The 25,977-nt window shown below is 40.3% G+C and overlaps 2 protein-coding genes across 27 annotated transcripts in view; one reads left to right on the forward strand and one right to left on the reverse strand.

The window, feature by feature from the left end:
• The window catches only part of LOC144245975 (centrosomal P4.1-associated protein-like), an 81,570-nt gene that overhangs the window by 32,785 nt on the left and 22,808 nt on the right, over positions 1-25,977 (reverse strand). For 14 of the 25 annotated variants that reach the window (XR_014954332.1, XR_014954334.1, XR_014954330.1 and 11 more), the window contains one exon: positions 6,140-17,680. Coding sequence is in view for 1 of the 25 variants with exons in the window: in XM_085576831.1 (XP_085432957.1) it covers positions 17,662-17,680 (19 nt within the window). In the remaining 24 variants the exon portion in view is untranslated. Of the gene's footprint in view, positions 1-5,099; positions 5,327-6,139; positions 17,681-25,977 lie in introns of those variants that run through there. The other 11 variants (XR_014954337.1, XR_014954336.1, XR_014954314.1 and 8 more) reach the window with 7 other exon arrangements.
• Positions 5,100-23,112, forward strand: UNC93A (unc-93 homolog A). Of its 2 annotated transcripts, XM_085576833.1 has the most exons (9): positions 5,100-5,230; positions 6,900-7,008; positions 8,557-8,738; positions 9,493-9,722; positions 12,717-12,842; positions 15,198-15,415; positions 16,500-16,635; positions 18,154-18,285; positions 22,596-23,112. In XM_085576833.1, exons 1-9 carry the CDS (start codon positions 5,163-5,165, stop codon positions 22,859-22,861), a joined length of 1,467 nt encoding a protein of 488 aa, XP_085432959.1. In that variant the 5' UTR covers positions 5,100-5,162; the 3' UTR covers positions 22,862-23,112. The 2 variants fall into 2 exon arrangements, with proteins under 2 accessions (XP_085432959.1, XP_031360388.3); XM_031504528.3 differs by lacking the exon at positions 6,900-7,008.

Genomic DNA, 25,977 nt, shown 5'->3' on the forward strand with positions numbered 1-25,977 from the left:
TAAACAGTGCATGATTTACTGACACTGGCAAGGGAAAGTGTCTATTGGTCAGATCTGGGAGAGACTCCCTGTCACTCTAGGGGAAGGTTATGTAGTTTCCCATGTTTTGTGTCACAGAAAAGACCGTGTAAAACAGGTAATCACCAGCCCCAAACATCTGATCATATCTACTGGAATAGGGAGGAAATTTTATAACCAAAATTTTCTGCAGGATTGCCTATTCTGATTAATAGATACTCTATTTTGTCCATAACAACACCTTTCACTCATACCAACCTGTACAGCTGCTTTTTCTAATATTACACTCTCAAGAGCCCTGCTTGCACTTCTGCTTGGTAGCTCTTGCCCTTACAGGTGGTTCTAGTATATTCAAAGAAAGAAAGCAAAAGTGAGGCTTTCAGAAGAAGAGACTTATTCTACTTGCCCTTTTATCTTAGATATCTTTATATAGATATCTACACTGATGGCAGGTGGGTAGTAAATAGGCTGTAAATATTCCCCTTATGGCAGTGTCCAGTTATGGGTGTAACCAATATACAAAAGAAAGGTGGAAGGCATCAGGACTTTCCTCCACGTTCCAGGACATATACACCAACATGCCTCTAAGAAGCCCTGCTCTCTGGGATCAAGCCCCATTCTTTTATCTTCTTTTTATTTCCATTGGCTGATAAATTAATCACAAATCCTAGTGGTAGCCTTTCAACAGTAGGGGCATCCTGACTGATCACTATAGACCTTTTTATGAGCTACCTTCATAAAGGTCATTAATAACATGAACTGCCACCTCTGAACAAAAGAGAAAAGGTAAAAATGTGTATCATTTGGGTTGCTGATGGAGTCCCATCGTCCCAGCATACATAATGGGTGTGTGCAAGGAATTTCTCATGCATGCTCATGTGAACAACCAGTATGCAGTCAGGCAGTTTCCAGTAAATGGCTCTAAAGGCTTCAGAGCCACTGCCCTACAAAAGTCCATTGTTCATATGCAGGATCTGCCTCCCTACCCATTCATTATAAAAGCACAGATCACAACAGTGGCATGTTTATCTTAGCAGGGTGTTAAGTCTAACCAACTGAGTCACAGTTCTGGTTTAGGCTTAGAAAAGGGATTACTGAAGCTATTCTGAAATATCTAAAATGCAGAATAAGGCCCAAGTACTATGTCAGTGCTCAGACAACACTTTAAAGAAAGCAGAATGTTACTGGGCTGAGTTTGAACCAAATAAAAGCATTTTCTTATAAGAGCATGAATACAAGACCACTCTGGTGGAGAAGCAGGGCTTGTTCACAGGCAGCTCTCAGCCTGGTGAGTTCAGCCTCTTTGGCTGCCCTCCGTGGGGAGGTTGGCTGCTCTACAGGACACTGTGCTACCTTCAAAATGCTTGAACTTCTCCCTAGGCTAGAATTAGTGTCTGTGAACACTCTCATACATGGGTTCATGCATTGAAAACTCCAGCCAAAAGTGATGCAAATCTCAGGAGGTGAGTAACAGCTATAAGAAGTCCAACAATTAAAGGAACTGTTTCTCCAGGTCATCAAAATTTATGAGTGAGTCTGGATTGGCATCACATTATCCTATCCTAAACTGAGTTCTGTCTTTATTATAAAGACAATATTGGTTATTTGGGGAGCTGCATTGAACAGAGCAGATAAGTGTCCTGCAGGGCAAGTCTCTTACATGGACCTAAAGAAAAAAAGTCCATTTAATTCAAGTCTGTACCCTTCTAGGATCTTTTCCCCTTTCTACCATGACCTTACTTCCAACAAAGATGAAAAAGTGTCTCTTCCCTTCTTCCCTAAGTAATAGGGAGTGGAGCTGGAGGAAATGGTCCTTGTGAGAAATTAAGAGTGGTGTTAAAGGAGGAGAGAGAGAGACCTTACAGCCAGTGAGGCTAAGAGTAGTGTAATAACCTGTGAAACAAGAACACCTCCTGCAGTTTTCAAGCCACTCCCTTAAGAATCAAAAAGTCTGCTGGCACTCAGAAGATGAGGTAAGAAGGGAGAAGCAGCAAGACAGAGACAGAGTGATGGCTAGGGAACTGCAAAGCAGGAATTAAGGAAGGATGGCATACATCAAGGGCATAAAGGAAGATTGAGACACTTGGGTTTCTCCAGAGAAAGACAGAGGACATCAGCAGATAGGGCTCAGACAAAAGTGGCTTACTCATGTTTATACAGCTCTGCAAGCAGAGAAAATCCTGGGAGAAGACATGAAAGGACAGTATCTGTGGATGCTTTGCACAGTAGGAGAGAAATATTTGAAAGGGGAGATGGGAAATACAGGAAATTTGGAAATGAGACCTGAAATACTGAAGAAGGGTGAAATGTTCAAACCTTCATAGACGAACAGGAGCAAGTTACAATGCTTGAGCTTTTGGCACTACAAAAATTATTTTGCCCCAACTTTGTGGGTAAAATGTGTTTACTGACTGGCAAGTCCCTTACAACCCCCTTTCTTGCAAGAAAATGGCTTTTCTTGCTTGATCTGTTCAGTTCACTGTTACTTCACTTTCAGATTGTGACCTTCTGCCAACATGTAACAGGTGGTATTTTCCAATGCCCCTGTCAGAAATGTCTGGGCTTTGCCCTTCCTGCTCCAAATCCAAAATGAGCAGGGCACAAACACAGGTGAAGGAGGAGGAGAATAAGGAAGTAACATGGCCAGGCTTTCACAGCAAGACAGGAAATGCTGTGTAAGCATCCTTTCTGTAGATAGATTCAAGGGATACTGTGTACCACCAAGGAAATAACCAATTAAAAGCCTCCTAAGACAGAAAATCCTATTATGAGTATCCTGGGTGTTGTGGGGCTTTCTTCTGTTATTGTTAAAATTACTAAACAACAGTAAACAATTGCCTAAACAATAAATTAGACTAAATAGGGAGATAATTATGAAGCACAAAACCCTCCAAATATTAGTCTCTCATGCTATAATCTTTTGAGCAAAGACTCCCCTCATTTACCCTGAGAAAATAAACAGGTGAAAACAAATGTAATCACCTGTGGGATGGAGTAATGAATCTAACCAGCCTCTTTCATCTCCCGTGTTTATGATTGTGCTCTGCAAGTAGTTTTCATTTGGTGGCTGCAGTCTTCTGTGTGAAACCTAATGCCCAAATACAGCACACAGCTCCTGAGGCTTAGGCTCACTTAATCTTGGATTGGCAGAAAGAATGAAAGAAGTGTCAAGGGTGATACACAGCAGGCCTGCTGGAGCTTTGGCTGCCTGGTACCAAAGGAAAAGATCCTTGGCCTTATCAGATCCCTTTGGTAAAGACTCTGCACATTCCTAAGGAGGGGCTTGGGACCAGTCAGTTGGATAACCCAAAGCTCTGGGCAAGGGATGTGGAAGAAGCTTTGATCAGTGAAAAGAACAGGAAAAAAACCCTGCACGCACAAATTACCACTATCCCCCATATGCTGTCCAATATTACGCTGCTAAGAAGATGTGATGAATTAGGATTCAGGAATTCCTCCAGAGCAGAATTACAATTACTGATCAGATAACCTGTCCAACACTGCATTTTAAAAATACTATCCAGTTAATGATGATTTTTTAAGATTTCTTATTATTACTGCTAATGTCAAAAAAGAGAACTAAAATAAAGAGTTGTCTTTGCACTATTCCTGGTTCTTGCCTGTGCCAGAGTGGGTGATAATTGTGCTTTTGTTTAGGATAAATATTATTCTTACATAGCCTCAATATTTTTTTTCAATTGTTTTAGACCTGTGATTGCAAATTCCTAGAATTTTGCACACCTTTTCTAAGGGGTAGAAAACAGAAACAAGCATGTCATAACCAAGTGTAAATTTCTTCTCAAATATTGTCACATGAAAATTGCAGGGATCCATTAACCTGAAAAGATGAGGGAAAGTACCACCAGTTTGGTCTAAGCTCCTTGTAGAGGCTTACAAACACTGCCAAACAAGAGCAGCATTGTGATATAATTCAAGGAGTTCTCATGCTGAGCATAGTAGCCTCTAAAATAAAAAGCCATTATCTAGACTTGCAACATAGAAGTACCAGTAACAATAGAGAATTAAAAGATTATGTTTTCTGCATTATTTCATTTGAGAAGATTATAAGGCAAAAGAAGAAAATTAAAAGGCACATACTGCAATGTTCTCCAAAGCAGAAACTGGCTGTGACCTCTTAATGTTTTAAATTAATTTATGCATTAGAACTTCCTCCCCTTATCCATGAATGTCCCTGTGGGAAGCAAAATTGTGCCATCTAGTGGGATTTAGACTAAGTCTTAGCTGTGCATTCTCAATGGACACTGTGGACACCCTACAGACCTGTTTACATCATAGAATGGACATTTTTTCTCCCAAGTTCAAATCCCTCTTCTGCCACAGATGCGGGAAGGGTCCATTCACCCTGCCAGTCTTAGGGCCAGAGAAGGAGAGGGGAACTTGCTTTTTTAGTTATCTGCTTAATCCACCTTTGTTTTTATTGGCTTCTGCATTGATAAGAAAGATTGGGAAAAATAATTTTCATGAGTATGACTTGGTAAACTTGAGGGACCAAAGCCCCAAGGTTCCCCCTGAATGAAGGCTGTCCCACTTGCCAAGTGCCCAGGAGCTTTGGGATTCTGAGCTGCCCAGTTATGGAGCTGGTGTATGCAGACAGAGCTGTAGCACAATCTCATTTTGAAGCACACTTTTGTAAACACAGTTAAGCAAGAGGTTTGACATAGATTTCAGTACATCATTTAATCTTTGTCCCCTATGGACTTGTGTGTCTTTATGACAGAAAGTAATTTCGCAGCTTGCAATTTTTTCTTCTGTGCTGATCATAGTGGAGAGCCATATATTACTTCAGTACTCAAATAGGTGCAAGTGTTGCAAGAGACTTATATACCTCTGTAAAAAAAAACATGATAGGTGCCCTTGGGACTGCTGGCTATTGCCTGAGTAACAAGTGAATGAGTAACAACTCCATAAGAAGCTTTCAGTACTATTTAAAAGTAAAGTTCACTGGTCAATCTTCAAATAATTAGCAACTCTCTTCTCTACAAACACAGAAAAAAGTGACCTTTTCCAACAAGGCATAAGCTGTTTTTCTCCAACTCAAATCATCCCCTGGAATAATTGGATCAGCTTTGCCCACTGGCAGACCTTTTGTCTTCTATGAATCAACATGGAAAGGAATCTTAAGAATGTTTTGGTCATTTCTTTCGGATTTTTACTTCTCTTTACTGCTTACTCAGGACTCCAGAGTCTACAGGTAAGAGGGGCATCTCCCATTGGCTGTCAGGACAGCTGGTCTGGAAGGGCATCAGGCCAACTGGTAGTGTGAAACACATCAGTCTTTCCATGGTGTCTGTGAGGAAGGCATGCACAGTATTTTTTATGAGGTGGGTTAGGACATTAACTTGCTGCAGGTTAATATTCCTCACCTGGATCCGCAGAATTTACTAAATATTTTATTGTAGTGTTTCCCAAATAGCTCACATATTTGTGTCATGCTACTACTCTAGAGCCACAAAACCCGTTTCAATGGAAACAGAAAACAAAATTAACCTGAGATGACTTTTCTCAAAAGAAGATACTGCCAAATGGAAAACAATTCAGTTTTTGAAAAGGATTTGTTTGGAATATTTCTAAATTGCTAAGATTTTATAATAATTATTATTGTACAGTAATATGAAATAATTAAAAATTATTCTCAAATCATTAAATTGTTTAAGCATAAAATAATACAGTAATTTCTAGGATCATTATATAAAATAATAGTAAAAAATATTATTTTTGAATGAGGCATTTATGTGGCTTTACTGGCATTAACATCCTAAAACATAGTAGCAGAGGTGGGTTTCTAGAATGACTCAAATACTTAGGTTATCAATAGAGCTCACTTGCTCATCCAAAATAAAAGACTGAGGGTTTCTATTGCCATCTACGACTGCTTCTGAGTAGATAAACACAAGGAGAAACTTCTCAGCCTTAAAGGCTCTGCTGATCTAATGGATGATAAATGAATAGAAGACATTGACAAGCAACTTTAGGCAGGATATTAACATATGATCATGATCAACTATATTGAATTTTCCAACTGGAGTAGGAATTTGTATGCCTTAAAGGTGGAAGTTGATACATAACATGATGAACTTGTTTGTAATAACAATGGCTTGACCTCATTTCAGGAAGAGGTTCTTCTTCCTTGTTCTGTACATCTGTCTTCTCTCCTTGAACAGACTTTCTTTGCTGGCATTGTCAGATTCTGAACTCAGGGCTGTTCTGCAAAACAGTCCCAAAAATAGATTATTAGGCAGTATTATGAGTTGGGGAGACTGATGAGGCAGGGGAAGATAAACCCTAGAAGATGCAAGTCAGTCCCACCATTTGAAACAGCTGGTTACAGCTTGGTGCTAAGAACAACAAGGCTGGGGGTTCAATTCCCATACAGACCATTTACTTCAGAGTAGGACTTGATGATCCTGTGGGTCCCTTCCAACTCAGAACATTCTGTGAATCTGTGAGCCTATAAGTACTGGAATGTTAAAAATTTTCATCATTCATTTCAATAGTCCACTACCCAGAACCCCCTGAAAAAAACCAAACCAAACCAAACCAAACCAAACCAAACCAAACCAAACCAAACCAAACCAAACCAAACCAAATAAATAAATAAAAAAACCCCACAAAACCCAAAAACAAACAAACAAAAAAAAACAACCAACCAACCAAACAAACAAACAAAAAAAAACAACAAAACAATTCCAGACAGTAAAAATCATATGATTGTGGAAGCCTGGCTTTTAATTTGTGGAAGTTGTAGCTGACAAAGCCAGGCATGTGATGTTTCAAAAATAAGACCTCTGAGATCAGGAAGCCTCTTTGCCTGTTTACACAACAACCATTCAAATTCTCAAATGCCTGGCCCTGTCTAACAGGGACTGTCCTCACCTCACTGTCCTGGTACCTGGCTGTCTCCAAGCATGCTGCATGACAGCCACAGTGGTTCTGCATGGCCAGACTGCACAACCACTGCAGATTTGGAAAGTGTTCCATGAAGCCACAAAGTGCTTCCTTCTCCTACAATGCTCTCCAGTGCCATCCCCTCAGCATCCAGTCCCCCTTCCAAAATCATACTGAAGAGCAATCATATATCACCTATTAATCAAAACAATCAGGAAACCATTGCTAAACAGCATAGAATTGCAGAATGGTTTGGTTGGAAAGGACCTTAAAGGTCATCTTGTTCCATCCCTCCATCATGGGCAAGGACACCTTCCAGTAAACCAGGTTGCTCAAAGCTCCATCCGGTCTGGGCTTGAACATCTCCAAGGATGGAGCATCCATAGATTCTCTGGGCAACCTGTTCCAATACCTCACCACCCTCACAGTAAAGATTTTCTTTCTAACATCTACCCTAAATGTCTCTTTTAATTTAAAGCTGTTGCCCCTTCTTGGCCTATCACTACCTGCCCTCCTTGTAAAAAGTCACACCCTCCCTTTTTAATGTCCCCTTTGAGTACTGTAAAGCTGCAATGAGATTTTCCTGGAGTCTTCTCTTCTCCTGGCTGAAACAACCTTGCAGGCTGTCTAGGAGAGATGGTCCATCCTTTTGATCATCTTCATGACCCTCCTCTCTAATAGGTGCATGTCCTTCCTGTGCCAGGGAGCCCAGAACAGGAGGAAATGCTTCAGATGGAGATTCAGCAGAGCAGAGTAGAGGGAGAAGTTCCCTTGCTCTGCTGGTCACACTTATTTTGATGCAGGCCAGGATGTAGTTGGCCTTCTGGGCTGCAAATGCACACTGTTGCTCTTTTCCAGGTCTTCATGCAGAGAATTCCCAAGTTCTCCCCTGCAGGGCTACTCTCAGTGAGTTCTTCTCCCAGTCTGTTGATGTCTGGGGTTGCCCTGACCCTTGAATTTGGGCTTGTTGGACCTCATTAGGTTCACATGGACCCATTTTTCAAGCTTGCCCAGGTCTCCCAAATTAATTTTCTCATTTCAACTTTCAGAGCTCAAGACAAGAGGATAACTAGTTTGATAATAAAATTATAAAACCTGATTAGATCAGTAAAATGTTATTCCTTCTTTGTGAAAATGTAGGTGAATCAATTATTTCCAACTACTGAGGGCCGCTGCAAGCCTATGAGGATATTTGGACCTTGGCCTCCGAAAATCTTAGAAATTATCAGACCTGTAGTTTAAAGCAAAGAATCTCCCACTATTGCTATGCCAGCCCTTGCAATGCATATCTGATGATATTCCTGACTAAGACAACAAAAGAAGGCCAAGAAAAGAGGTTATCTTTCATTCAACTTGCTTTCAAAGAGAAACTCAAACCAATAATCTAAAGAATGACTTACAAAAGGTTTGAATCTGGGCAATCCACACCTGGTTTTGTATCATGTTTTCATAAATGGCCTATCATTTTGAAGAAAATTCCAAGTCCATAATCAGGTTGTTTTGGGGAGATGAGACAGTAATACCCAGCCCCAGATACTGTCTCTTTATTTCTGCCCAAAGCCACTCTCTGTACACCACAGCAATATGTACCTGTGATAACATTTGTCTCAATCACTGTTTTTGTCCCTGCAGAGCAGTCTCAATGCAGAAGAAGGCCTGGGCGTTGCTTCCCTAAGTGTACTGTTTGCTGCGCTCACCTTATCGTCCATGTTCCTCCCTCCAATCATCATCAAGATGCTGGGCTGCAAGTGGACCATTGCAGTCTCTATGTGCTGCTACATCACCTACTCCCTAGGGAATTTCTATGCTAGCTGGTATGATTTAAATACTTTAACTCTCACTGTTGTGTTCAAACAAAAGTAAGAGCAAAGTTCTTTCTTCTTTTTCTTCTCCATTCCTACTCTAGCTCTGTGTTGCAGAGTAGAAAGTTGGAAGCAAAAGGTGCTACTTGTAACAAATCAAGATAAATAAATCCAGTTTTAGGTGGACCAGAGAGGTGAAAATGTGCAAAGAGTCAGAATGAATACATGCATCCACCCACCTGAAGCGGCTTCTCTAACTCATGTTTGTAGCAGAGATTCAGCTTTGGGGAACAAAACCACAGAAGTTTCATTTAAAAATCAAAATACTTTTAGGGTTCTTTTTGAAAAGGTTGAAGGGAAGACTATCTTCCAGTCAGTAGCTCTGAGAGAAGTGGACCACAGGAGAAGGCTAACTCCTGCCTAGCTCTTTCTAAAAGTGGACGAACAACTTCTGGTCTCCACCTTCTGCAAGCCAGACAAGGGTTGCAACTCTATAGAGGAAAGCTGTCAATATCCATCTTCTGAAATGGATGTGCAATTTATTTCTCAGTTATGATAAGTTAAGGCACATGAGCACAGACCTGCATATGCTTGCACAGCCTAAACTTCACAAGGCTGGCCTTTTCTTGATTCCATGTAGCAGATTTACTGTATCATAAAAAGGATGAATCTATTTCTTTGATGTCTATTTTTGCTGCTGGAACTTTGGGCAACTGATCATTATCCTAATGGTAACAACTATGCTAAATAAAGTGTTCTTTGGCAGGTACACACTAATCCCTACATCTGTGATCCTGGGCTTAGGAGGAGCACCACTCTGGTCTGCCAAATGCACTTACCTCACTATTGCTGGCACTTCGTATGCTGAGAAAGCAGAAAAAAATGCAAAAGACATTATCAACCAATACTTTGGGATCTTCTTTTTGGTGTTTCAGACTTCCGGCATCTGGGGAAATCTTATCTCATCCTTGATCCTTAGCCAATCTTCCAACCAAGGTAAAATGTATTTTAAATTTTGGCACTTCTTTCTGTAAACATCAGTTAGTTCTAGATAGATGAGAGGCAGATTTCTGCAGCTGAGCTTTCATAGTCAGTGGAAACAGGCACTTTGGATGAGAGTTAGCTCATCTGAGGATATATGACTGAAATAAATGAGATAAATTTCTCTCTGAAAGTGTCTATTTTCTATCAAAAATCAGCCATAAAGAGAGTTCAGACAAATAAGTAAAAAATAGAACTCTATTGAATTCTATTTGTATCCCTGTATTGCAAAGCATAGATAGGCTGCAGGCAGTGACTGTCCTTCACATCTGGCTTCTATAAAAAGTGGTTTAAAACAAAAGACAAAATAGTGACCCAACTTTTTTGCAAAGCTTGTAATATTGGGTTAGCTTGCTGTTATGCATTCAAAATTAGTCAGACTGGTTGCTGGGCTTGCTGAAAATGAGTGCTCTACAGAGCTGTCAAGAAGAAATAGCAGTAGCTGTTGGCAGGAGCCTGCGTGCCAGGGCTCCTGTGCTGTACTTCAGGCTCAGACAGCAGATGCCAATGTAGCTTGAAGAAATCACTCAGCAGCAGTGCACTCACTTCCCATGCATGTAATTGGCATCAATTTTAAAAGGGTAGTTGTGAAGATAAATTAATATTTGGATGCCACCTTAGAGATTCAAAATGCTGTGGTGTCTTATCTTTGCAGCCTTCTGTACTTTTTTCATCCCCTCAAAATCAAAACAGGGTTATTCTCCAGACATGGAGAGCTTTCCATATACACTGCTACTAAGAGTAGCAAGACATTGCCTCTTTCCCATCTCAGTTAAGCGGTATTTTTTTCAAATAGCTACTAGGTTAAATGTCAGGAAGCTGACATCAGGTTTTAATCTTTGTATCTTTGGATTTATGACAAAGTAGTTGTCACAAGGGTAGAATAACTATAGGAGAAGCACCATGGAAGCAGAATGCTGGCAGACCTTTTCAAGTGCAGTGGAGCTCTGCTGCCCTGATCCCAGAGCCACATGATGTCTCAGCAGGGACTGTGTCCTGATTTCACTTGCAGGGTAGAGGCAGTGGTGCAGCTGTGGAGTCTGTACAGACTGCAGCCACTTGACTCTTCTCTGCCTCACAGCACACATAAGTTTAACAAGAGGAATAAACCACTGTTTTTTGGTCTTGTAAATGCCTTTCTAGTTTTACGTTTGAGGATGTTTCTCCAAACTCTAAAGACGTTTATTTTTTTATCTATTACATAGAATTTCAAAAAATGCTGTGTTCCTGTGAACAGCTCTCAAAGCCAAAGGCCTTGCACATCTCCATGACAGTGATGAGCAGTTATAACATGAGTTTCACTACTGTGCCTTCTCAGTGAGACACAGCTTTAATCTAGAGGGAACTTCTTTGCTGGGGTGAGGGGGTAAGAATCTCCAGTCATGCAATTCTTTTTCTCTCCTCTGAGAATTGTGCAAAGGCATCCATTCATATTTTCATGTACTTAAAATGTATAATTTCGCTGAGCAGTAGGAAAAATACAGCATGTATCTGGGGAATCAAAATGCATAAAATTCAGACATCTACCTACTCTTGATGTATTGTCTGCACCACTGCATCCAGACACAGCAAAGCAAAGTTACACCATAAGGTAATACCAGAACTGAAGACAGTAATCAGTGTAAATTACAAGAGTCATCCTTATTCACTCAACAATCTTACAGTTTTAATTCAAGAGAAACAGTGCAAATCCTGCCTTGCAGCTTGCATATGACTAATTGCATGTGCAGCTTCATCTTCAGATGATGCAGGAACCAATAAAAAACTTGTTTTACACATTTCCACACTTCACTCGTGTGACTCACCTTTTGCATATGGCAATTTTGCTGAAAGTCTGTTTGTCTATTTTTTGCTGAAGGTCTGTAGTAATAGTGACTATAATAAGGTAATAATTTTCTTTACATTACTACATTTTATTTTATGTTGAACCTGAAGTTGTTTATGAAGCTGGTTAGACAGCTGATTCACATCACAGCAGCTTTGATGGGAAGCAATCAGGAAAAATACACTAAAAGTAGTTACACAATAAGCTTAATTGAAAAATTATGGATAAGCTCTTCCTTAAGGAATCAGCCAAAGTACAGCTGTATTTCCCTTTATTGTGCTTGGACTAGAGACAAATTCTGCAGTGAAAGCACTAAAATTATTGTGTGGGGTTTGGATCCTCCTCCAGTAGATGGTTTATTCAGGATTACACTTTGGGCTAGCCTTTATTCTTTACCAATAGGGTACTGGAGGAAGTGGGCACAGCGTGCTGGTGACAGTGTGTGTGAGTACATGTGTTTTTGAGACTTTGACATATGCCCTGCACAAAAACAATAGGACTGCACCAAGCAAAGGTCTTACTCCAAAGCCTGCTGAACTGTTAGTTTCAAGTGTGCTCTCAGAAAATTATAAAGGCAGTAGTAAAATAATAAAGTCAGGAAAAGCAGGCTACTTGGAAGACTGCAATACTGAGTAATCATAATTGGAATTTATTAAAAAAAAAAAAAAAAAAAAAAAAAAAGATGTCTTGAGGTGGTTTCTGTCCCTATAGTATATACAGAAATTATCTGGAGAGGGAAAATGTGAGGTGGCTGTAAGAAATGAAGTCCATTAGTCCCTTGCTGGTGTAAACTTAAAGACCTATCTCGTGAGGTATTATGATTAAGAGATAAAAATATATACCCAAACTTTGAATACCACAAAATGAGCTTGGATTCAGATTTCAGCCTCTAACATTAGTCCCTGCCCTCATGTAACCATTAATTCAGAGTCTCCTTTTTTTCTCTTAAACCAAATTTTTGTGTGTTAAATGGGGATTCTGAAGTTAAATATCTCTAATCAGGAAAGGCTTGAAACCAGGACCAGTCACTAAGCATTAGATTCCTTATATCCTCATGTCCTTGCACATAGTGTGCACTTACCTTATCTCTTCACTGGCCTGCCTTTCTTTTGGCTCTTACTAAGGGGAGATCTCAGAAGAAGACCTGGAATGCTGTGGAGCATACGACTGCCTGACTGATGCCAATAACAGCACTGGGTCAGAAAGACCCTCTGACTCCTTAATCTACACACTGGTAGGGGTCTATACTGGTGAGTAATCCACACAGTCTTTAATCAGTATCACTGATGGAGAGCCTGGTACTAGTGGAATCTTGCATGGCTTTGCAGATTTCTGACTTTCTCCTTCAATTCAATTTCTTAAAGGAAAATGAGATATGTGAGAGCCATAAACAACTCCTTCCTAAATAGTTCTAATGCTTTTTGCCAGAGCAGTATCATATTTATCTAAAGGAGAAAGATATTATTTAAATTTTTCACCTGGAATAAAGCTGAAGCCCAGTGTGGTAACCCAAATTCAGCCAGGCAAATTGGCATATCTCCCATTTAGTAACTACAGCTGCTATAGACCTTCCTTGCACAAGGTTAGAAAAGAATTAAATACAGGGAAGCTGATGCCATTAAAAGAAATAAATAGATATGCAAGGATTAGCTGGGTGAGGAAAGTTACAAAAAGTATCCTAATCAAAAGAATTTATTCTCTGGATAAAGGAAAGTATCTGGTAAGGCAATGTACACCTTAGCTCTGTCAAAATATTTTCACAGCTTCTGAACATAGATGTAGTCTCTGTGCTGAGACAGAAGCATAGAATTTGCCATACACTCCAACAGAGTGTATGTGATCCAGGCAGGGCCAGGTCTCAGTGCACAAGGACACTGCAGAAAACTCTTCTCTGTCCTCATCCTCCATTCATAATTGGTGGGAAACTGTAAAATATATGCCCCCACTCTCCTCCCAGAATGTACTGGAGCTGATGACTTTCTGCTAAAGGCATGTTTGTCTGTAAAGTTTAAATTTAAATTTGATTACTAACATATACAGCACTCCCGTAGGGTTTGTGCATGCAAAGTGAATGCAACCCTGCTTCTTCCTGACCCTGTGTCAGTGGGGTTTCATTTTTCTTTTAAGCCTTTAATAAAAGAGATGTCTTTTCTTACCTCAAGGGAAAGTAACTGGCTAAATATTTCATTCACAGACATTTTTTAAATGTGTCCTCAATTTGGTGGTTGAATACTTATTTTGCCCAGCTTGGGTGGAGACATTAAGGGATAGCTCTTCCGCTGTTTTGCTTTCTCATGGACTGTGAATGTTCCTATTTATGGTCATACCACATGCTATTAAGCCATGCCATTATCTCTTATAATTGACCTTGATTCATTTAACATATTTGTTATATATATTTTTCTGGAAATGTGGGTGTCCTGCTCTCACCTATTTAAGTCCAGCAATTAGTCCATAAGTACTAATAAACACTATGGCAGAGCCAATAATGACTTGAATCACAAAGGATTTACATCTCAGCCACAGTGGAGAACCAGGATGCTGGAGAAATCCTAGGACACATGGATGAAAAATAATAAGCAATAAAAAATAAGGAAATTTATTATAAATCCGCTGATGTATTTGGATAGTAAAAGTTCACAGTAGAGACAATGTCCATACGCACAACATAGGGGCACATTAGAAAAGCAAAATGGATGGAAAGAGGTGCCTGGTTCTCATCTTACTCTGAACTGTACTTCTTTCCATGGATGGAATTCTAGTCAGTATAAGTGAGGAAACATTATCATGCCCTGCATCCATAATGAAGCAATCAGTTGTGAATCAATGGTTGTCTCATGTATATTATGAGGCATGGTTATCTTCCTGATACCATGAAAAAAATTGTTTTGATTCTCTACACAAGCAACAAATCTAGACTGATAGATACATGATAATTTTCTGATTAAATACTCTATATATTCTTTTATATGCTGCTTCTGCTCGGAAATTATGGGTTTAAAGCTGTAACTTCCATCTTTTCAAGTTAAGTAGAGCTGCTCACTATCATCTTCAAAACAGCATATATTCCATATCAAAGCATGGTTCTGAGCCAAAAAAAAAAGGCACAAAATATACTGGGCTTCAAGACAGCATTTATTTTTCTTTCCATGTATTTGAAAGAAGAGCCCTGCTAGCCATGAAAACCTTGGCACTGGAAGTGAATACTCCCCTGTCTTGTTGATTTAGAGCCTTGTGATAGCTCCCGCGGGAGCTGTTTCTGGCCGGCTCCCAGCGCCATGCCCTGGCCTGCCCTGGAAGGGAGAGCCATCACCCTCGGCGGCTGTCACAACAGCCCAGCCACGGCTGGGCTGAGGGGATTTGCCAGTGCACAGCTGTATGCAGAAGATGTGAATGTAGATCAGGCCTTCTTGTTTATACTGAAATGGCCTTCACGTTGAAGCGGAATCTGAGGCAGCTGCCAAAATATCCCACAGAGAGCTAAGCACCAAGTCAGAACAGTAACAGCAGCAAGCGACTTCCTATCATTCTTTCAGCATTCCTCAGGTTTTCATGAACGTTTTGTTTTGTTTTGTTTTGTTTTGTTTTGTTTTGTTTTTTTTCAGCTAGTGGTGTGCTAGCTGTGTTGCTGGTTATTATATTTCTGGACCAGATCAAATCTGACCAAACAGAGACTGAGAAAGAAAAACTAGAGGCATCATCCTTTTGGTCTACGTTCCTAGCAACTTTCCGGCATCTTAAAGATAAAAGACAGTGTCTTCTAATCCCTCTGACAATGTACAGTGGGTTTGAACAGGCATTTCTTGCTGGTGACTACTCAAAGGTATGGATGTAAATGAAAATATGTTTCTGTCTGATTTTCTTGTGCTGTTGCATCTTACTATTACATCTGATCAATATTTACTTGTCAAATAAAGATGTTTTTAATGATGATTTGTGGATTGCAAAATTACTGCTTACTTCTACGTGAATGACCTCTGAGTGACATCTTCAAAGAGCAGTAAATATGTCCCTTGGAACAGCCTCAAAATGAATGCAGTAGAGAGCTTAACTCACCAGTGGATGCCACAGCAGAGAGCTACAGGTTCAAACTCTTCACCTTGTAGTAAAAAGCAAACTGGGAGAAAAGCCAGAAGCCAGCAAAGCTTTCATATCTTCCTTCCTTTTCTGGTTTCCCTAGAGCTTGTATAAATGCAAGTCAGCCACATTCCACATATTTTATTTTGACAACCTTTACGGTAAGAAGGTTAGTCCTCAACATGGCTGGCTGAAAGCCCTCACCAGTCACTACTGCAACAGGTCCAGAGCCTGACAGATTGAAGCAATTAAAACCACCTCTGTTCCTCCAGTTTCTCGACAAACCTAGACATGCAGCAGGTGTGTTCTCCTGGCATTTGTTGAGAAAGCCTCAAAAGAAAGAGGGCAACCTTCCTGAGCTGATTCTTTCATGCTTAAGGCTTTCAAACCTTGCATATAAATCAAATAGGACGGTGCACTTACTGCGGTGTTGGAAGAGATTGAAAGGGGCACTCCATGGCAACCTCCACTGGTTATATGCTCTTATAGAAGAGTCTTCTTATTTTTTTGGAACTGCTCTGTCATGACCAGAGTGTAAATTGTCAATTTACATCTCCTGAGCTAAGATGGGAAGGGCAGAAAATTCCTAATGCTACTTTAAGGAGTATTATTTGTACAGCAAGCATGGCTCAGATTTGTTCTGCTTGTTATTCCCCTGTTTGCATGGCATCAGTCTGATTGGGAACTGGGGTAGCAAAGTTGCTACTGAAGGCCAGCTATGTCAATGCATCAGGGACTTGTCAGCAAACTCTCTAGCTGTGTTCTTTTTATCTTGTCCATGCTGTCTATTTACCAAACACTATGTGACACCACTATCCCTTCTCTTCCAGAGTTTTATAACCTGTGTCCTGGGGATACACTACGTTGACTATATGATGATCTGCTTTGCAGGCATAAATTCCCTCTGCTCTCTGCTCTTTGGAAAGATCTCCCAGTTCACGGGTAGAAAACTTTTATTTGCATTAGGTATGTAAAGATTTCTTGAATGACTGATCACCACATGTAATCACATCCACTACTCCCTCCTTTGCATATACAAAGGGATAGCTTACAATTAAAACCAAAGTCAGTCTAGAGGCAGACTTCCCAATCTTCATTCATGAGAAGAGAGGCAGCTCAGCCCACTGTATTGCTGTCCTTGCCTATCACTTTGCTGGTGATGTAAGTTCAGCCTGCTTTTGAGGGCTCTATCTATGCAGAAAGTGCCCTATAGCTGTGATGCTTTATAGCTCTGATGCAGTCAATGCATTGACTTACAATGCAGATGTTGAGACTTACACCATCATAAGTAGGATTTCTCCACTGGGCTGAACCCTCCTCACCTCATGGAGTGAAAAGAAGTCACTGTTGTTCTGAGTCTCAGGAAATTACAAACTTGGAAATTTGAGTGAAATTTCAGGAAACTTTTTAAAGGTTGGCCTGCTGTCCTTTCTACTACTTGTTCTATAGCGAGAAAAATAGAAGAAAGACATGTATCAAGCTAGAATAATTTAAGGGCTTCTGTATGGGACAGTAATTTTCATGCTGCCTTGAGAAAAGATTTGCATATTTAAGAACATCTCCCCCTCCAGAGAATGTTTTTCCAATGAGTAATGGAGGCATAAAAAAATACCAAGAAATATTTTGTATCTCTGTATGCATTATGCATACTGAAGTGGACTAATACCTTATTTCACTATGCAATAATTTGTATTATTGGAAACATCACTGAATAGATCACTATGCATCAAGACATTCTAGGCATATTCTTCACAGGAAATTTTAAACCTGGACAAGGAAGAAGAAATTTGGAGCGCTTTCTGTTATAGTCACTAGCTCAAAGATTCCTCTGTCTGTTCTATGTGTGTGTCTTAATCTATAAAACTCAGATATAAAAAAACAAAAAAACAAAACCCCTTAATAGTAGAAATAAACAATTAAATCTCACCCAGAACTGTAGCATTAGGAATGTAAGACCTCTGAACCTCTCAATTCTGTTTAGTGGTCATTTACTCAGCCTGTGAATGTGCACCTGTGGGAGGAAAAAAAAATGTGACTCATTTACAAACCACTTTTAAAAGAAAGACCCAAAACCACCCTCTAGAAATCCTCTGTCCCTAAATAAAAACTTCATTTAAGACAAGGAGAGCAGAAGGGTGTTTGCCCCCTCTCCCCACATGCCTCGCATGGTGACTGCAAGCCTTTCAGAAGCTCCTTCTCCTACTCAGTGGTTCATGTCCTTTGGGCTACAACCATATCAGCCATGAGGATCTCTCAGCTCAGGACACTGCTAAGAATTATGAATTAGACACTGTCAAAGGCCTGCATTGTCTTGTATTTCATGTGATATCAACTCAGTCAGCACAAAGCTCAATGAACCAGAAAGATTTTAAGATTGCCTTGTGCTTTTGTTGGGGGTAGAATAAAAAACTGTTATCTACCACAATCTGTCCTAATTATAATTGCATCTATATTTCTCTTCTTTATTTACTTCTAAATCAACAGCTGCAGTTCTGAACACAGGCTGTATAATAACAGTACTGCTCTGGAAACCTGATCCCAAGCAGCTTGCTGTGTTTTTCTTAATCCCTGGTCTTTGGGGTGTATCTGATGCTGTCTGGCAAACACAAACTAATGGTAAGTCCCAGTGACAATGAAATGTATTCTCTCGAGATATAAGAGTCTGCATGTTTGAATCTATGAAACAATGCTGCATAACAATGATAATGGCTTTAAGACAGCATCTAAAAAATTGTTAACTCACTGGAAAGCAGAAGAAATAGAACAAGTTGGGAGTATGAATGCAAAATACTCATTGAACTAATTTTTCCAAGATGAAGAGAGCAGAATACTGCAGAAGATGGTAATGGGTATTCAGAGTAAATATTCTGGAGGAGTATAAGTATTTCAAAGTAATTTAGAAACTAAGAAGAATAATGCATTTAGTCTGTCTTTTGCAATAAAGGAGAGCACTCTGGATGAAAATTAACTGAAAGCTCAGGAACAAAAGAAGAAGAAAATTGTCTGTTATGAGATATTGAAAAGAATTTTAGGAGAAAACCACAGAAAGCAATATTATGCAGCCAAATAACTTCATACAACTCTGATTTACTCCATTTCAAAACTCATAATCCAATGTGATAACGCATAAGTAGGCAATAAAAAGGAGCAAGGTCATGGGGCACTTCTCCTTGAAGAAAGACTAAAAAGCTAGAAATCTTTGGCCTGGACAGGAGTCAAGTATGGAAAGCTGTCAGTAAGGTAATTAATTGTATGGAAAATGTGACATGAAATTTACTGTATCTCCTAATTACAGGACTAGTGGCACCAGATAAAGTTATTAGGCAGAAGCCTTTATAGAAATCAAAATGAATAATATTTCTCACACAATGCATAAGCAAAAGTTTAAGCTGGAATTATATCACATCAAGGAAAATCACTTCAAGGAAAAGTGCTCCTCTGGGCACACATCAGATTATGTGTCTTGGCCTTCTTTCCTCTGATCCCTTTGGTTGTTTCAGGGCCTTAGAAGATTTCACCCACTAGATAAAGTGTCATGTTCCTCCTGGAGAGCCAGATGGAAAACATGGCAGTCCATTGCCTGGCACTGACAGTGATGTCCTTGCAAGCAGATGTCCCTGCCCCTACACACAAGGGCCAGCATCCTTCTTTGCCCCTCCAGCAGCTCCAGCTCATATGCCCTAGAGGAGAGCTAGTACATTCATCAAGGGACACCCTCTCATCATCTCACATCCTTACCAGAGGCTTGTGCCTTAGGTAAAAATTTTAAATCAGTGCTTTTGATAATACTCATGGTCATGGAAGGAGAATATCAATGAGGATTTGCTCTCTCTTAAGTAAAGCTGTTCATTCTTTACTTCCTTCTTCAGTCACAGTCTTTCTAACTGCTCTGTAACCTTCTTCCTAACACTTTTGAGAACTTGTCTTAGTCTTCCACTGGGATAAAGGACCTGTACTTTGTCCTGCTTCTATCTTATCTAGAAAGCCTTGTCCCTGGATACTGTGCTTCTTTCAGAATCACAGTGGGGTTAGGGCTGGAAGGATCTCTAGACTTCAACTCCCTTGCTCAAGCAGGGCCACTCAGGCACAGCCACTTATTCAGGACCTTTGATATTTTCCAGACACTACACATCCTCTCTGGGCAACCTGGGACAGTGCTCAGTCACCATCATAGTAGAAAAAACTGTCCTGATGTTCAGAGGAAACCACATATATTTCAACTTATGCCCACCACCTCTTGCCCACTTTTCTTGAGCACCACTGAAAAGAGCTGGATTTGTACTCTCTCTTCTAAGATTTACATACATTTGAGATATCCTTGAGGAGCATGTTTCCTCAGTAAGGTCCCTGAATAACTGACAAAAATGTACCTGTACATTAGGGAAAAAAGGGGTAAGTACAGAGGACTTAAGTATTGGAGAGGGTGGCTGAGAAGTGACTGTAGTTTCCAAACCTCACAGAGGAGGCAAAGACAGTGGACAATGCCTCATGCTTACTTGATGATGAGTGAGCTCTGCAATTATGTGACAGGATTAATCTCTACAGCACTGTTTCACTGTTTCACTGTTTCATCTCCATTCTCATATTCCTCCAAGATACTTGTGAAAAGTTCACATTTGTGTGAAATTTTTCACAGTAGGAAAACACCCAAATATTCTTTTTCCTTGCAGAGTATCTTTTTTTGGTCTGTACCTTACTCAGATGTTTCACAGCTCCTATTTATAAAATTACACAAAGATCGCTTTGTCACATTGTTACAGTGAAACATCAAGTGATGACATGAAACCTTAATAGAGAGGTGCAGTGACATTACCCCACAAATGCTGCATCCCAGAATAGGACCTTCAGTTTGACATACCCACATAGGACTAAATGTCTTATCTCCTTCAAAAGTTTTATACAGTTATACATTTCAAAATAATTTCTCAGCATCAAAGACTATGAGGTGAGATAAGACCTCCAAAGTAACATTGGTTTACAAGGTCTGTGGTCCTTCCTTTGCTATGCTCCTATGAGTGCTGCTTGGGCACCAGTAGATTAACCAGGGAATACATAAATGGCACAGTGCCACATACTTAAGGCATTCTTTGGGTTGCTTTGTGCTCCTGTGGATATTTAACACTCGAGTACCCCCTAGAGGATATGTAGGCTCACGGTGTGAGTCTATAAAACTTAATCTTATTTCCTGACATGTTTGTGTTCATGTGTGGATGTTGTTACTTATGTCCAATGAAAGCTACTTTGTTTCAGAGTGTGTGGTGCTCTTTCTTACCTAACTTGAGCACAGATGCTGATGTTACCCACTGACAAAAATTGTACCTGGAGGCTAACAATTGTGTAACATGGAACTATCAGGTGGACTACAATAAAACCAAGCTCTTTCCAGGCTGATTTGCGTCTTTAGAAAGGATATGAGTCTAACAAGTTAATAAGCCCAGACTCAAATAATTTCCAGCAGTCCTGTTATATACCCATGCTACTAGTACCAGGGGAACGAGTAGGAAAATAGGCAATGGCAAAAAACCCAGGATAATTTACATGGAAGTGAACTGTAAAATTTTAGAGCTAGCAGCCTCTCCACTCACTCAGACCAGCAGGTCCTGCTGAAGCTCATCCAGGCAATTAGCTTAAAAATACCAAACATGTACCAGCTGAAAACCAGAGAACCTTTAGACACACAACTGCCATGGTATCAGAAACCTTTCTAATATCTTTCCAGAAGATAACACTGGGCATATCAGGGAATTTGTATTAACTTTCACTTTTTCATTTATTAGGTAAAACTATGAAGTACTATCTTATCTACACTCCACTCAGCCAGTTTAATGAGCTAAGTACATCTTGTGATGCACTTGTCCAGATTTTCCATTATGCCTAAATTGAAACAATTCAGTAAATGTCCTCTTGCAGTCATCAGGACAGATAAGCTTTTTCATACAGATGAAGTCTCCCCCTACTTAACAAAACTGAAGGGGTAGTTGAGTCTACTCAGATTTTCAGAGAACTTTACATTCCTCTTTGCCTTTTGGCTGAATGTACATGTTTAAAACAGATGTGTTGTTAGACAAGTGGATGAAAAGAGTCAAAGTTCATTATAGTCTTCTCCTTCCCTCTGTGCACACCACGTCTGAGTCAGAGTAAATGCCCTGTTCTTTATCACCAATGGTGCTAGCTCAGCACCCAGAGGAAAGCAAGCTCTCTCCCCTTCCCTGTGTGGTTCACTAGTCAGACCTGGACGTTGTAATCCCTCCCTGGATCCCAGTGGTGGGTGGACAACTGACTGAGCTCGTTGGGAGCTTCCCAGAGAACACAACTGCATTAGGATGATCAGTTGAAATGTCAAGTAAGTTTTCCAGTTGCTGCCTGGAATTTCTGCATGCATCAAGAGTATTCTTTTTGCTAACCCATCCATGAGCTGAAAATTTGAAAACATGGTTGATTAAGAGAGACATGTCTTACCTGCATGCTTAATCTGGGCCCATGTTGTGAAAGCCTGTAAGGATTTGGTATGAGCTTATCAATAGTTATATACAGAGACTCTACAATGTCAAGGCCTCCTTTTTCTCCTTTCTTACTTGTTCTTCAGTGCAAAACCATTGATTTTTGTAGCTAATAGTTTCAAAAAAGAAGTCTTGCCATCTTACTTCAATAGATCACATCCTTTCTTCTATCCTTGCATTTTGTTCCCCTTTTCTTCCATGTTCTCTGTTTTGTCATGTTTGTTTTGTTATTTACTTGTCACAATTCACAGAAGCACAACAATTTTTTTCAAGACAAGGCTTGTATTTTCCTTTCTCTGACTTTTATGAGGGAGTGTCTGTCTTCCCCATTGTGCTCTATTTATTCCCTTTGCAGAAAATATGTGGTTTCAGATTTAATCTTCACAAGACATGTTTTTACTTCCTTTCTTCCTTCCTTCCTTCCAGCACTTTATGGCATTTTATTTGAGAAAAACAAGGAGGCTGCCTTTGCAAATTACCATCTCTGGGAATCAGTTGGATTTGTCATCGCCTTTGCTTACAGCACCAAATTTCAAGTCTACATCAAAACGTACATTGTACTGTCTGTGCTTGTGCTGTCCATGGTGACCTACGGAGCAGTGGAATACCTCGAGGCTAAGAGCTCCCCTGGGACACCTGCTACTGCAAAGAAGGAGAATGGAGGACCCCACTCCCAGGAAACACACATGTAATCCACAGGGTCAGAGTGATGGAGGTAAAGCAAATTGGCCAGCTTCTTACAGGCATGTCTCCAAGGGGGTTCCAGTGTGTACTGTGTCCAGAAAGATGGTAAAGGAACAGATTTCAAGGCCATTATAATGCAAATGTCTCACGAGTAAAAACCTCCTTTGACATCTCACCTTTATAAGGGTAGATTATCTGACTTTACCCTTTCATGCCGATGACCAACAAATTAATAAACTCTTAACAAATGTAAGCAAGATTCCTTAAGTCCTCACCTTTTTGTTTCTGTAGGTAAGACCTGGTATAGCTTTACAGTCAAACCACATGCAGAATGGAAGAAGCAACTGGGGTTGCTCAGTTGATTGCAATTTACACACATCATTTCATGGGACCATTAATTATAAAGATTTATGTTGTTTTTATGCTTCATTCTTTAACACATGTTGTAAATTATGTCAGCCTATAGACTGGCTATATCTGCAGTTCATATCTGCACACCACAGAATCAACTAACCACCGAGTCCACCAACCTGTCTTAGGTCAGCAGACAGCTGTGAATCTGCCCATGTCATCCCCCTATCGCAGCACTCTTTCTCTTTTAATTTTCCTGTCTCAAAAATTTCTGTCACCACTTACAGCAACTTCATCCTAAAAGAGATGCCCTCTACAAGACAAAATACTTCAGTGATTATGACCTTGGCCCTCTTTCCCATCCCCCTGGATGACAGAGCTGTTTTCAAGATGAGCAGCCAGGCCATGGGGAACCTCACCACGAGAAGAGTGCAGGTGGCAGTGCAAGTCACAGAGAGACAGGGAGAAATGGGCTTACACTGTAATAAGTTCTTGAGACCTACAGGTATCCTGCAGTGGCTCATCTCATTTCAATTTCTCTTTTGTTTTACCCATATTGTTTCTAGATATGGATTTTTGTGTTTTACTGCAAAGAGAAGAGTGTTACAGTACGTTTACTGTGCAGCATCACTGCGTCTTAATGAGAGAGCAATGTACAGACCTCATGTTCATTACTGGTAATGGCACATTCAGATTCTCTGTGTGAGGCAGACAGCACCAAAGGAATTGCAGACAAATGCTCTTCATGTCCAAGGCTAGTCCTGCCTCTGGAAATAAACTACATTTAAGTAGCTAAGTTGTTGCCTGACATGGAGATAACTTGAAACTACTTCCTCTCAGTTACTCACCACTGCAGGAAGATGAGACACCACAGGGTGTGACAACAATAACACAATTTGTGTGACAAAAATCCCCAAATTGTTATGTCTTTTAAACAGCAACAAACTTCATGCTACTTTGCCATCTTTCTTATGTTTCTGTTCCTAACCATCTGGACTCCCCTTTAGACTGCACTTGTGTTGATTCATGGCTTTTCACATGATGAGCATTTTTCCAGGTCTCATACAATAAAGTAAAATTCATTATGTCTGGCAGAAAAGAAGGTGACAGGCGGGCTGCCTCACATGTGCAGCTTTCTCTTACACCTTTGCCCTGTCAGCTCAAAGACATGCTGTTGATCTCTCTGTTGGAAATACAAATGGCAAAACTATTGTGGCTGAAGGATCCTGACAGCCTCCTATCTGCCCAGCATGCACAGATGGATATTCTAGGCTGCTGCTGATTTTCATCCCACACTGCTTCCTTCTCATAAAGAAACACAGCATCATGTTTCATTGCATTTCTGAATCCTCCTCTGATTCTCTGTGACAGAGTGATGTTCAATGGCAAGTGAAGCAAAGAGGATTTCTGAGGTCAATGTCATGATGGAAAACTCATCTGTGTGAATGTAATAACTTTTTATTTGTAACAATAAAGAAGTCAGGATACTGCTACATGAGATGCTCTACAACCTCAGAACAAAAAGATGACCCCTACCTAGACACTATATAGGCTTTTTTCTTTAATGTAGTTTCTCTATTTACTTCTGTACTGAGTCTGGCTGGGATGGAGTTAATTTTCTTTGTAGCAGCCCATATGGTGCTGTGTTTCAGATTTTTATAACTAAAACAGTGCTGATAACACACCAGTGTTTTGGCTATTGCTGGCTAGTGTTTGCAGAACATTCAGGTTTTCTTTATGTCTCCACTCTTCCCCCTCAGTGAGTAGGTTGCAGGTGCCCAAGAAATTGGAAGGTGGCAAAACGAGGACAGCTGAGACAGAGTGATGGAAGGGATATCCCATGCCACATGAAGCCATGCTCAGCAATAAAAGTCTGGGGCAAAGGAGCAGCAAAAAGATGTTCTGATCTTGTTGGAGACCTCAGTATCACTGACATTGAATCAGCACAGGAGATAGAACATTATGGCCTGTGGTTTAAGGAGCTGGTTTTCACTCTTGACTTTTGACAAGACTTTATGTAGTCATTTCCTGAATGACAACTCTTCCATTGCACAAGGACCATGAGGAAAAGTTCTGTTACCTTGGGAATGAAAGCCACAGCTACAGGCAGCAATGCAATGAATGTGCCTTTGCCTGGAACAGGATGAATATAAAGGTGCCAAGCAGTCTTGGACATGACTTAAATGAAAATTGTCACTTACATTGTTATGCATGGCCAATACACAGTTATAAAACGTATATGGTTTTGTTTATTGGAAAGGCTGTAGGGATTTTGCTGCATAGTATATATAAAAAATATTTAGGCAGCTAGCAACATATATTCACTGAAATGTATGAAAATAAATGGTAGTTGAGGTTGCTGTGGCATGAGACATCTGCTCTCTCATGGCCAAGAAAGACTCCACGAGCCCTGCTTCAGTCTAGCAGGGGTACCCAGGTGAATCCCTCCTCAGTCATGTGCCTGAAACCTTCAAGAGCTCTAAGTCAGGCAATGGATAATAAGCCTGTTGATATTTATCTACTGAATGCTCTTGTGTTCCACAATGTCACAGAGAATGGCATTCTGCTCTCCTGATGGGAGAGGCCAGGCTGAATGGGGCATTGAGCAACTTGGGCTAGCAGGAGGTGTCCCTGCCCAATGCAGAGGGGTTGGAACTAGATGGTTTTTAAGGTTCCTTTCAACCCAAATCATTCTGGTTCTATGATTCCAAGCTCTCTGCTTCTGGGTGTTGCTTGGCAGCAGCAGAATATGGGTGTCATACTGGGGCATGGT

Source organism: Lonchura striata, chromosome 3, assembly GCF_050655825.1.
Source record: "Lonchura striata isolate lonStrDom1 chromosome 3, ASM5065582v1, whole genome shotgun sequence".
Lineage (NCBI taxonomy): Eukaryota > Metazoa > Chordata > Aves > Passeriformes > Estrildidae > Lonchura > Lonchura striata.

Bases quoted from the DNA above. Each gene is read 5' to 3' on its own strand.
- UNC93A (XM_085576833.1), top strand. From the start codon at position 5,163: ATGTTTTGGTCATTTCTTTCGGATTTTTACTTCTCTTTACTGCTTACT. The intron at 9,723-12,716 runs GTAAAATGTATT...GCTCTTACTAAG, and splicing joins TAGCCAATCTTCCAACCAAG to GGGAGATCTCAGAAGAAGAC. The intron at 12,843-15,197 runs GTGAGTAATCCA...GTTTTTTTTCAG, and splicing joins ACTGGTAGGGGTCTATACTG to CTAGTGGTGTGCTAGCTGTG.